The 13,052-nt window shown below is 44.0% G+C and overlaps 1 protein-coding gene across 1 annotated transcript in view; it reads left to right on the forward strand.

The window, feature by feature from the left end:
• LOC135558263 (actin filament-associated protein 1-like 2) overlaps window positions 1–13,052 on the forward strand; it is a 54,202-nt gene that overhangs the window by 12,322 nt on the left and 28,828 nt on the right. Inside the window, exons 2-8 of the mRNA XM_064991982.1 lie at window positions 3,217–3,300; window positions 3,440–3,522; window positions 8,718–8,814; window positions 9,497–9,708; window positions 10,008–10,184; window positions 11,630–11,722; window positions 11,863–11,953. Coding sequence (XP_064848054.1) covers window positions 3,217–3,300; window positions 3,440–3,522; window positions 8,718–8,814; window positions 9,497–9,708; window positions 10,008–10,184; window positions 11,630–11,722; window positions 11,863–11,953 — 837 coding nt within the window. The remainder of the gene's footprint in view (window positions 1–3,216; window positions 3,301–3,439; window positions 3,523–8,717; window positions 8,815–9,496; window positions 9,709–10,007; window positions 10,185–11,629; window positions 11,723–11,862; window positions 11,954–13,052) is intronic.

Below are 13,052 nucleotides of genomic sequence, written 5' to 3' on the forward strand. Positions count from 1 at the left end.
CTGCTTTTCCCTAGTCACTCTTTTCTCGCCCTCCTGGTTTTGACCCTTGCCTGTCCAGTCTCTGAGCTCGCCTGCCTAACCACTCTGCCTGCCCCTGAGCCTGCCTGCAGTCCTGTTACTTTGTCACACTACTCTGGATTATCGACCCCTGCCTGCCTTGACCTGCCGTTTGCCTGTCCCTGTTGCTGTAATTAAACATTGTTACTTCAACACAGTCTGTATCTGGGTCTTACCTTCAAACCTGATAGATATGCATTCTTTATCGTAGTTTAGCCTCCCAGATAAAGTGGAAAAAAGTTCTCATATCTTGTCTATTTTTACTAGTTTTGAAATCCATTGTGGAGAGCTCATTTACAGTACCAGACAAAAGTTTGGACACACCTACTCATTCAAGGGGTTTTCTTTATTTTTACTGTTTTCTACATTGTAAAATAATAGTGAAGATATAAAAACTATGAGATAGCACATTTGGAATCATGCAGTAACTAAAAAAATGTGAAACAAATCCAAATATATTTTAGATTTTAGCATGGCATTGGCATTCTCACAACAAGCTTCACCTAAAATGCTTTTCCAACAAGTAGTTCCTACATATGCTGAGCACTTGTTGGCTGCTTTCCTTCACTCTGCAGTCCAACTCATCCAAAACCATCTCAATTGGGACTATGTCGGGTGATTGTGGAGGCCAGCTCATATGATGTAGCACTCTCCTACTTGGTCAAATAGCCCTACACAGCCTGGAAGAGTGTTAGGTCATTGTCCTGTTGAAAAACAAATGATAGTCCTGCTAAGCGCAAACCAGAGGGGATGGCGTATCGCTGCAGAATGCATTGGTAGCCATGCTGGTTAAATCTGTCTTGACTAGCAAAGCACCCCACACCATCACACCTCCTCCTCCATGCTTCACGGTGGGAACCGCACATGCAGATATCATCTGTTCACCTAATCTGGGTCTCACAAAGACCGGTTTAAGACTAGACCGGCTTAAGACAAGTCCCAAGACAATTGTGGGATCTTAGAGAAAGAACACCATCGTGTTTGTGAGATTTTCATCTTCCATAAAGGGTTTATGTCCCTTAATAGTTTGTAGGCCAAACAGTTTGGATGCTACAGACGATTTTTTGAGAAAACCGATTTTCGGGTCTGACAAACATCTTTCTGACTCTGTCACCTTTCACCGCCGATGTGGAAGTGTCACATAGGCGGATGTGTTGGATTGAGACGCATCCAAAGCAAAAAACTGAGCAAATTTTATGGAGATTTATTTTATTATTCTCATTATATTTCCACGGGTGCAGGGATATCGACCATAGGGGCTTAATGATGGTGACAACTTATCCTTCCACCTATCCTTCTACTTTATATTGTGTTTTCAAAATACCCTTCAAAAGAGGCATAATAAGTCATGTCAAACTGTGCAGAATTGCAGGAAATGAAATTTAAATCTATCAAAACAATTCCAGAGGGAAGACCCCGGGCCCCCCGTCTACATACATAAAAGAGCAAAATTGTGATGTGGATATTGGTGGGAGGGACAAACAGTAGACGGAGGGGCCCGGGGGTACTCCCTCTGGAATTGTTTTGACAAATTCAAAATGCATTTCTTGCCATTCTGCACAGTTTGACATGACTTATTATGCCTCTCTTGAACGGTATTTTGAAAACAATATGTTTACCATGGCTATACTTACTTATCTACTAACCACATACTCTACTGTCGTTACCACTTGCCACCTTTACCACCTCTAATGCCAATGAAAATTCAGTCATCATGCATCTGACCATTGAAATACACACACTGCTGTATCTGGAAGTGGCTGTAATGACAACATAGTGCCGGGTCCTTGTCTGCGTTTCTGTCATTAGAAGAAAAACTTTCAGAATGACTGAGTTTATGCTGACAGAATAGTTGAGAGACATACAACATCCGCAGAGTACGACCCTGCCTCACACAGGAAGCGGCGCAGGTCCTAATCCAGGCACTTGTCATCTCCCGTCTGGATTACTGCAACTCGCTGTTGGCTGGGCTCCCTGCCTGTGCCATTAAACCCCTACAACTCATCCAGAACGCCGCAGCCCGTCTGGTGTTCAACCTTCCCAAGTTCTCTCACGTCACCCCGTTCCTCCGCTCTCTCCACTGGCTTCCAGTTGAAGCTCGCATCCGCTACAAGACCATGGTGCTTGCCTACGGAGCTGTGAGGGGAACGGCACCGCAGTACCTCCAGGCTCTGATCAGGCCCTACACCCAAACAAGGGCACTGCGTTCATCCACCTCTGGCCTGCTCGCCTCCCTACCACTGAGGAAATACAGTTCCCGCTCAGCCCAGTCAAAACTGTTCGCTGCTCTGGCCCCCCAATGGTGGAACAAACTCCCTCACGACGCCAGGACAGCGGAGTCAATCACCACCTTCCGGAGACTCCTGAAACCCCACCTCTTCAAGGAATACCTAGGATAGGATAAGTAATCCTTCTCACCCCCCCCCCTTAAATGATTTAGATGCACTATTGTAAAGTGGCTGTTCCACTGGATGTCAGAAGGTGAATTCACCAATTTGTAAGTCGCTCTGGATAAGAGCGTCTGCTAAATGACTTAAATGTAATGTAATGTACTTGGAATCAACCTTCGGGATCAACATTCTACTGCACTTTATAGAAGATTCCCCTGTCCTTGTAAAGTCCTTCTGTGTCCCTGTTATCCTGCTGGCCACTGTATCAGCGTGGAAGGAAAATCTGGGCCATGGATGACAGAGCACGCTTCTTGGAGCTGTACCAGGAGGATTCTTTTCCAGCTCTCATGCAGATTCAAGGGAAGTGTGTCTGGGACCGATCCTCTCATCTCTGTCCAGGAGATGAATCTGCCTGAGTGCATCATCCAACCTCCATGGGCCCTGGTCAAAAGTAGAGACCTATAAATGGTATGGGGTGCCATTTAGGCACATGTATTTTCTTTTGCATTTTAAGAGACAGGCCAATGTTTGCCTGAAGAACAAATATATGTGGATGATTTAGCACATCATGCTACACAAGGTTAATAAGGAAGAATCTATGCACCATACTGTTGTTCAGTATATGGTCCAAATAATTTACAAACTGTAAAATCTAATCTTGAATAGCTGGAATTCAGGATCCTGACACAATTTGGAAACATCTGAACAGAGATAGTGACCTTGAAAAATTCATTGAGACATTTTGTTTGTCTGTGTTCTTGTGTTCCAGTTGAGGATGCTGAGTATATGTTCATGAGCTGTCCATCAGCGGCCCCAAGCAACGATCTCAGGGAAACCCAGATGTCAGGCACAGGTACATGACTGCATTTCTCTCATCAGTATCATGTACATTTGATTTTGTCACTAATGTATCGAGGTGGAGGTTATACAGGTGTTTTTTCCTGTAACCTCTGACATTTAACCTGTAACCTAGCTGTGACCTTTACCGCCAGATGGCCTTTTCCAGTCAGGACCAGACCCGGACTCAGCCAGGGAACCCTCGTCCTCTGCATCCCCCGAATGGCTACAGAAAGGGGTTAGTGCTTATCACAACAGTTGCCATAGTTGTTGATAACTTTAGTTCAGGTCATTTGGTGTGCATTCCTCCACTTACACCCTGTATTGAACAATGTTAAACCCCATAGATTAAATTCTTAACCTATTTGGGTAACGCTTTATTTTTAGGGGTTCTTATTACAGTGTAATTACATGTGTAATTACACGATAAGAAGTATTGTAGTTAATTGTAGTAACTTATAGTTACACTGTAATAACAACATAACTGGTGGTAATTGCAGTCTGTAATTATAGAGCTACTGCAAAAAATACTTGTTGCCATGCTTGTCATAAATGGGCAAGTTTCCACTAAATTCACCAATTTAGTGTTAAGTTTCCACTCAGCTGCATCAAATTCAATAAGAATTGTCATGAGTTTGTAAACTCTTGTGGACAGATGTGCAGGGTGTCTGGGATTATAAAGGTTGGTGGCTTAATAAGCTAACTAGTCTTTGTCAGGATGTTTTGGGTATATGTGATTCATTACAGCTGATGATGTGTATCTTTGGTTTCGTGATCTTTGTTCCCAGTGCCTATGAAATCAATTGAATATCTTACATTTGGGTTGTGTCCATTGACAGTAGTACTGTAAGCAAAATGTTCAACAGTGTTGGGACTTAATTGTGAAAAGGGGTGTCTTGTTGTTGGAGTCCTGAGATGTTTAAAATAGCAGCCTCAAGTCCAAGTTAGTGTGCTTTTATCACACAATAATGTGAGGTGAACATTCACAGGACTAATTCGGCCTGCATTATAAAATGTTCCAACTAAAAGGGATACATACCTGAGTGATGTAAGAATAGGTTATCTGCAGCACTTGTTACCCAACCTGTTTTAATTATGTGATGCAGCAGACATTTTGGAAGGTTGGGAGTACATTCTGGTGGGCTACAGAGTAAGTGGCCAGTGCTCCTCTTCAGATGACTGGAAGAGAAAGTTACAGCAAGGAGGTGAAGATTCAGTGACAGCATTTATTTTCAGGTCCTTCGCCAGAGCATGTGACTATAATGACAAGGAAAAGCGCTGGGCCATGCAGCACCTGAGGGCCATTGGGGCAGCGAGGGGGAGGAGGGCAGGGGGTCTGTGATAGCGGCAGGGGGTCTCATTAGCATGAGAGGCCCTGCTGAGGTTTGTGGAGGTCCAACCACATGTCTCGCCAAGTGTTGAGGAGTGCAAGAGGTCAGAGGGCACTCTCCTGCCTCGAACACGGGCCTTTTCAAATGGCCAGTGGGAGAGACCCAAAATAAACAACATTTATGTAGCCTAACTATTCATCTTCATAGATGATCAACTGCAACCACTGTAAACTAAGCCTCTTCTCTGCTGCATGGAACTCTGTTCTTCCATCCTCCTCAAGGCTTTTGTCAGGGCCAGAGAGAATCCCAGCATGGGGATTCGTAATCAGGGTTTATGCTGAGAATCAAAGTGGGAATGAACGGTTGAGGGGAAAGAGGGTCAGTTTCAGCAAGAGAGGAAATGCTCTGTTTATGCGAGAGGCCATCTCCTCCTCTGATGCCATTGGTGAAGATGGAGCCAAGGTAGAGGAAGTGGATGTTAATGCCACAATTACATCTGTCTATGTGATGGAGTGATAGAACACCCACACAGGAGGAGGAAGTCCAATGGCCAGAGTCAAAACTCCCCAGAGACCATGAGCTCAGTGGCAGCCTTCTGTTCTGTGGGCACACACACACACACACACTCATACACACACTCATGCAGGTATGCTGACATACACACACACACAATAAGTAGGTCCAGAACCCCAAGAGAAGGAGCACTTTTGAAGACCACATAGGAGGCTGCTCTGTTTACAGTCTAAAACTCGACTCACTCAAGACTCTCATCCAGTGCCGTACTATGAATCTATATGACCTTTATTCGCCAAGAACATTTACACATACTCAGAATTTTACTCTGTGATATGGTGCTGCCAGTGATAGACAACATTTAGAGACATACAGACAATGAAGTTAAAACTAAGTTTACATACATTATATACACGTACAACTAGGTAAAGTGAACATAAAGCTACAGTACAAGATAATGAGCAGCTATACCAATGTACAGTGAGTATACGGTTGATATACAGTGTATTTACACATTTACAGTATCAGTATGAATATATCTAAATGCAGAGAGATGGACAGAGTGCAATACAGTATAGTGCAGTTATTTTGTGTACAGTTCAGAGATGCCTGATGCAGTGTGCAGCATAGAGTGCATAGTCCTTTAGTCTCTGTGGGTCAGATGGTCAGTTGGTGAGGGTCATAGAATGGGTGAAGGAGACTTTTTCAGGTGGAGGGAGGTTTTGGTCATAAGTTGCCTGAACCACCTGTCAGAGGTGAATTTTTAGAGGAGGGGGTGACTGAGATGGGAGGGGTCGGGGATGATCTTTCCTACTCGCTTCCTTGCCCTGAAATCGTGCAGGACCTCTCTGCAGACTGTACAATGCGTTGCAGACGCAGATCCAAACCAGACGGTGATGGAGGCGGTGAGGATGTACTCAACGATTGATGCGCAAAGGATTGACTGGGAGATTTAGAGTTTTTTCAGCTGACTCAAGTAATACATGCTGTGACAAGAATGGAAGTACTGTATGTCTAGTCTCATTAAGATAGCATTACCAAAGATCTACATTGTGGAAGTAAAGTCAGCTCAGATGTTTGTAAGGCCATTGCAATTCTGTGTGTCTTAATGGAGACATGGTCTGAGTCCAAAATTTGCACCGTATTCCTAGTCAGAAGTAGTGCACTATATAGGGAATAAGATGCCATTTCAGATGCAACTGTAGTGAGAGAGAGTGAAAAGTCGACTTTGTTGGTGAAATACACGCACAGTAGGGCAGACTGACTGAGCCACAGTCAGTGAAGAGGGGGTGTCTCTGTGTTGTCCCTTTTCTAATTGTCAGTGTCTGTGGGGACTGGGCACTGGGCTTACACAGCTGCAATCACTCTCCACTTTATCACTAATTGCGCAAAACAAAGGCTGTGGCACGGTGATGGTGACCACTCACTATGATAAAGGAGCTGGCTTCTCCCAATAAAGTGTAAAGAATATGCAGTGTTTACAAGCCTCTCTCTCTCTCTCTCTCTCTCTCTCTCTCTCTCTCTCTCTCTCTCGTCCAGATTTGGCCGTGGTAGGCCGTCATTGTAAATAATAATTTTTTCTTAACTGACTTGCCTAGTTAAATAAAAATGTAAATGTAGTGTCATTGTAGTGTCATTGTCATGGTAATTTCTGATATTCAACACCATATCAACTCAGTTCAGCCACCAGTAAGGTCTCTCAGCTACTGTGCTCTCATCTCCTTCAAGTGTGTGGTTTTGGTTAAGTTCCCTGGGGTACAATACAAATGACTGACCTAGAGAAGGATTTACATTATTTATGCACTACATTCAAACAGTCTGGGCATTTTTCTCATTTTTGCTGTTGCACTGCCTGACCTCTGAATGCTGAAAAATGTCCTCTTTCCAGTAAAAATGTTTGTTGTGTGCACTGGATATGGAACCCTGTAAATTACATGTTGGCTCATTGCTTTCAACCTTTAAAAGTAGATGTTGCTTGCCATAATGGTTGTATTGTGCAGATGAATGTTACCATTCACCTGTTTGGGTGATGTTCCGAACAGTGGAAGCAATTATGTGAAGCAAGAAACATACAGAATGTATGTATTCCGTTAGTTGGCAAAAGCATTGAAGCACAGATATATCTGGGTTGTGTCTCAAATGGCACTGCATAGTGCACTACCTTTGAGCATGGACCCTTGTCAAAAGGAGTGCAATATATACAGAGTAGGGTGCCATTTGGGCGTAGAAATAGATTGGGTCATGTCTCACAAAGATAAATAACAGACAGTTTTCCCAAACTAATCCAATCGGTCGGATTTATTGCATACTGAGATGATTGTTCCAGTTTAGATGACTGAGGTAGTCTCAGTATTCAGTCATTCTGAATGCAGGTTGCCGGGGTGATTGACAATTCCACTTGTTGGATACATACCTGAGTGATGTAACTCTAACTCTGGTGGAATTCCAATAGGATTTACACATCACTTTGCAAGCCAGCATAATGTGATTTGCAAGTCTGATGATACCTGTAAACCAGGATATTTCTTACACAACTGTGTTAGTGTAATGCTCCGGGTGTCGTGGGTGTGGAGTCAGACGCAGGAAACAGAGAGTGCAATGCTGTGCTTTTTAATGCACAAACGCACCACAGGGTGCTCACAACAAGAATGGCCCCAAACACGGGGGACGAAAATGTACAACTGAAATATACGACCAGGAACAAACACGTTCATCTACGGTTATTGGTAGAACTCCATAGAGGGTTGTTAGGCAAAACCCTTCATAGAGGGTTCTGGTAAGAACCATATGCACAGGGTTCTTTGAAGATCCCGACATAGAACCCTCTACAAAGGGCTCTACACAGCACCATCAAAGGTTCCCCTATGGAGAAAACCTGAAGAACTTGTATTTATTTATTTTACTACACAAGTTAGTTAAGATTAGTTAGTTAAGAATTCTTATTTTCAATGACGGCCTAGGAACAGTGGGTTAATGGCCTGTTCCAGACCTGAATCCAATCGAGAATCTGTGGAAAGAACTGAAAACTGCTGTTCACAAATGCTCTCCATCCAACCTCACTGAGCTTGAGCTGTTTTGCAAGGAGGAATGGGAAAAAATGTCAGTCTCTCGATGTGCAAAACTGATACCCCAAACGACTTACAGCTGTAATCGCAGCAAAAGGTGGCGCTACAAAGTATTAACTTAAGGGGGCTGAATAATTTTGCACGCCCAATTTTTCAGTTTTTGATTTGTTAAAAAAGTTTGAAATATTCAATAAATGTCGTTCCACTTCATGATTGTGTCCCACTTTGTTGTTGATTCTTCACAAAAAAATACAGTTTTATATCTTTATGTTTGAAGCCTGAAATGTGGCAAAAGGTCGCAAAGTTCAAGGGGGCCGAATACTTTCGCAAGGCACTGTACAGTAGCTTGCTTACTTTCTCTGGTTCTTCTTATTTCTTTTTCTCAGGTGTTTTTGTTCTACCTAACTTTATAGTACTACTTATATTGATTACTGCAGTGTTGGGAAATAACTTGCATGTATTTGATAATAAAACCTGAAACTTGAATGCCCCCTCTCATGACCACTTCCTGTGTTCCCCCTCAGAACCAGGGGCCGGCTGTACCCCTTCATCCGCCAGAAGGTTTAGATGAAGACTGCTACGAGGAGGCTGAGCCCTTTGTTTCAGTCAATCACCCCACAGGTATGCTCAACAAGTCATTAAATACATCAGTCTCTTCCACCCTCTCTCTCTCCCACTGTCTTTCTCTCTCTGTCAAGAGCCATTGCCAGCAACTTGAGTTACTTTCACAATGGGATACATGTGACTTTGTGCTGTTTCTACAGTCAAATAATTTACTTGAAAATTCCAGTTGTGTGATATTTATATAGCCAATATACCACGGCTAAGGGTGGAGTGCCTAGATACAGCCCTGAGTCGTGGTATATTGGCCACATACTACAAACCCCTGAGGTGCCTTATTGCTATTATAAACTGGTTATCAACGTAATTAGAGCAGTAAAAACAAAGGTTTTGTCATACCCCTGATATAGCACGGTTGTCAGCCAATCATCATTCAGTGCTCGAACCACCCAGTTTATAATTGTGCTATATTTCATCCTCAAACCTTTGAACTTCCACAGTTGTATACCCCTGAGGTGCCTTTTACTCTAAATAAAAACCCTGCATTGTCTCACTTTTTACAGTAGTATCAAAAATAATACAGAAATTTGTGTGTGTGTGTGTGTGTGTGTGTGTGTGTGTGTGTGTGTGTGTGTGTGTGTGTGTGTGTGTGTGTGTGTGTGTGTGTGTGTGTGTGTGTGTGTGTGTGTGTGTGTGTGTGTGTGTGTGTGTGTGTGTGTGTTCATCCGTGCATGTCCTCCAGACAAAGGTGACTCAGACAGCAGTCACTACGAGTCATATGGGGAGGAAGATGAGGAGTTTGTGAAAGACCGGGCCCCCTACATCCAAAGGTGTGCCTCCCAGCCCTGTCTGCGGCCCACTCCCGAGTCACGCATCTGTGGCTACCTGTGGAGGAAGAAATGGCTGGGCCAATGGACCAAACAGCTCTTTCTCGTCCGCAACAATCTGCTCTTGGTAAGCACATCCCTAAGGACAGAATACACGGTGAAGTCACCTGCTGGGTGTCGGTGAACATGTTTTGAACATTTTTCATCCAGGTAGGCAACTGCCTTTTTTAAAGGCATTAACCTCTAAATAGCCAGAAATTGTTAGTCTTATTTGCCTGTTTCATGTAGCTTCTCGATCTACAAATGATAGACAAAGTCATATTGGCAAGAGCAGTTAGTGGGTTTTGCCTTTCTTTTAAGGTTAAATTATTCCCACGCACCTGCAACAAGCAAACTCAGATGTGATTTTCCTATTTTGAATAACAGTGCTACAAATGTGCCAAGGACCTCTACCCTCTGCTGGAGTTGAACCTGCAGGGCTGCCAAGTGGTGTACAAGTACAAGCATAACAAGAAGATGCAGCACGAGCTTAAGGTGGTGGCTGGCTCTGACATGGTGGTGATTGGTTTCCAGAGCTGCCAGCAGGCGGAGGAATGGAGGAAGGTTTGGTTGTGTTTATCATTACAACATAGTCCCACAGAGTGAGAAACAGGAAGAAAGATAAAACATTTTTTGTAATAAGATAGCCTACTGTAACGAGTGCGCTGAGAGTCGGGAAGCAAGTTCAGGGAGTGAGTGTTTTAATAAATAAATGAAACACGTAACACAAACAACGCACCTACATGAAAACAGAGTCAATAACACCTGAGGAAAGAGCCAACAGGAGTGACAGATATAGGGAAGGTAATCAGGTAGGTGATAGAGTCCAGGTGAGTCTGAGGATGCGCAAGTGCGCACCACGATGGTGATAGGTGTGCGCCTTAAAAAGCAGCCTGGTGACCGGGAGGCTGGAGAGGGAGCCCACGTGACAGTACCCCCTCCCCGATGCCGACCAAAGAGACGATCCCTGGGATCAGGAGCTGACAGGAAACCTGTCAATCCGGCGGAGACGCAGGAGCATGGCGACCTAGAGCGCCGGAGAGAGAGCATACCAGACGGTACCCCATCTCCCGCACGTATTGGCTCCTGTCCGCAGGACAATCCCGGGGAAGACCCGGACCGGGCACCTCCGCTGATGCGCGGGAACTTGTCGCTGGCTGGGTAGTGGGAACCTGACAGACCGTCTGAGGCAGGGGAACCTGGCTTAGGCCTGAGAGTTTGACGAGCCGGCGTAGGCAGGGGAGCCTGGCAATCTGGCTGAGGCATGAAAACCTGTAAATGCTCCCGGAACCAACGTCATTCCACCTGACACAAAAAAAAACACTATCTGATGATTCCCTTAGGTGAGGTGTTATTCTGTAACGAGTGCGCTGAGAGTCGGGAATATTTTGATAAATAAATGAAACACGTAACACAAACAACGCACTGACATGAAAACAGTGTCAATAACAACTGAGGAAAGAACCGAAGGGAGTGACAGATAATGACAGGAAGGTAATCAGGGAGGTGACAGGAAGGTAATCAGGGAGGTGATGTAGTCCAGGTGAGTCTGAGGATGTGCAGGTGCAGGTGCGAGTAACGATGGTGACAGGTGTGCGTCATAACAAGCAGCCTGGTGACCTAGAAGCCGGAGTGGAGCACACAATGACACCTACAGAAGAAGTAGCCAGCAATGTAGAGCAAAGGGAGGAGTCAAAGGAAATGCCTTTTTGGATGGGTAAGCCCATGATTGTCCGAACAGGCCTGTCTAGCCTATCTGAAATTAATTGCTGTATTATCAAGTTATTATCAGACTGGGACAATTTGATAGTTATGACAGTATTTGGAACTTGGGAGATATAGGGCATGGCCGGATAAGTGTCAGCATTAAGGCAGATTCATGGACACATATTAAGCCTGGTCCTTGACATAAAATCAAGATCAGTGAAGAATCTCCAGATAATTCTGCCCCTAAAGATTTTGTTTGTGTTCTGTTATGAATTCGTACTTGATGTTTGGCTGGCACCTAGATCATTGAGGAGGTGAGTGGAACCTCCTACTATGAGCCAGAGTCCCAGAGTTCCTCATCGTTACTCAAGTGTGACAGACTAGACTCTTGCAGGGTAAGTAAATCTGCCACCACAATTATTAAAAATACTCCTGACCTTAGTTCACATTCAATTCACTTCCTCTCGACTTGAATGAATTAGGTAGCTCAGATTTTATCTAAATGTAGCACTTTCATGTGTTGTTTTCCTCACAGTCAAACACAGTCATACACACCTCCGACTCTGATGAAGAGAAACTGTCCAAGCTGCCCTCTGCTCTCAGCAGTGGGGAAATGAAGGATAAAGGTAAGCACGAGCAGGCAATAATTCTGTCCCTCTCAGCCTATTCCCGTGTTTTGTCAACATAAACAAATGCCTCTGGTCGGAACAGGACTGGAGCAACCTCTGTTTCAGAGGCTAAATATACAGTTGGTCGGCAGTTTACATTCACTTACGTTGGAGTCAGTAAAACTAGTTTTTCAACCACTCCACACATTTCTTGTTAACAAACTATAGTTTTGGCAAGTCGGTTAGGACATCTATTTCGTGCATGACAAAACTAATTTTTACAACAATTGCTTACACACAGATTATTTCACTAATTATTCACTGTATCACAATTCCAGTGGGTCAGAAGTTTACATACACTAAGTTGACTGTGCCTTTAAACAGCTTGGACAATTCCAGAAAATTATGTAATGGCTTTAGAAGCTTTTGATAGGCTAATTGACATCATTTGAGTCAACTGGAGGTGTACCTGTGAATGTATTTCAAAGCCTACCTTCAAACTCAGTCCCTCTTTGCTTGACATCATGGGAAAATCAAAAGAAATTAGCCAAGACCTCAGAAAAAAATTGTAAGATGTCCACCAGTCTGGTTCATCCTTGGGAGCAATTTCCAAACGCCTGAAGGTACCATGTTCATCAGTACAAACAATAGTATGCAAGTATAAACACCATGGAACCATGCAGCCATCATACTGTTCTGGAAGGATACGCCTTTTGTCTCCTAGAGATGAACGTACTTTGGTGCGAAAAGTGCAAATCAATCTCTGGACAACAGCAAAGGAACTTGTGAAGATGCTGGCGGAAACATGTACAAATGTATTTATATCCACAGTAAAACGAGTCCTATGTCAACATAACCTGAAAGGCCGCTCAGCAAGGAAGAAGCCACTGCTCCAAAACCGGCTTAAAAAAGCCAGACTACGGTTTGCAACTGCACATGGGGACGAGATGCACAAGATGGTACTTTTTGGAGTAATCCCTCTGGTCTGATGAAACAAAAACAGAATTGGTTGGCCATAATGACCATTGTTGTGTTTGGAGGAAAAAGGGGGAGGCTTGCCAGCCGTCGAACACCATCCCAACCGTGAAGCACGGGGGTGGCAGCATCATGTTGTGGG

Source organism: Oncorhynchus masou, chromosome 17 (genome assembly GCF_036934945.1).
Source record: "Oncorhynchus masou masou isolate Uvic2021 chromosome 17, UVic_Omas_1.1, whole genome shotgun sequence".
Taxonomy (NCBI): Eukaryota; Metazoa; Chordata; class Actinopteri; order Salmoniformes; family Salmonidae; genus Oncorhynchus; species Oncorhynchus masou.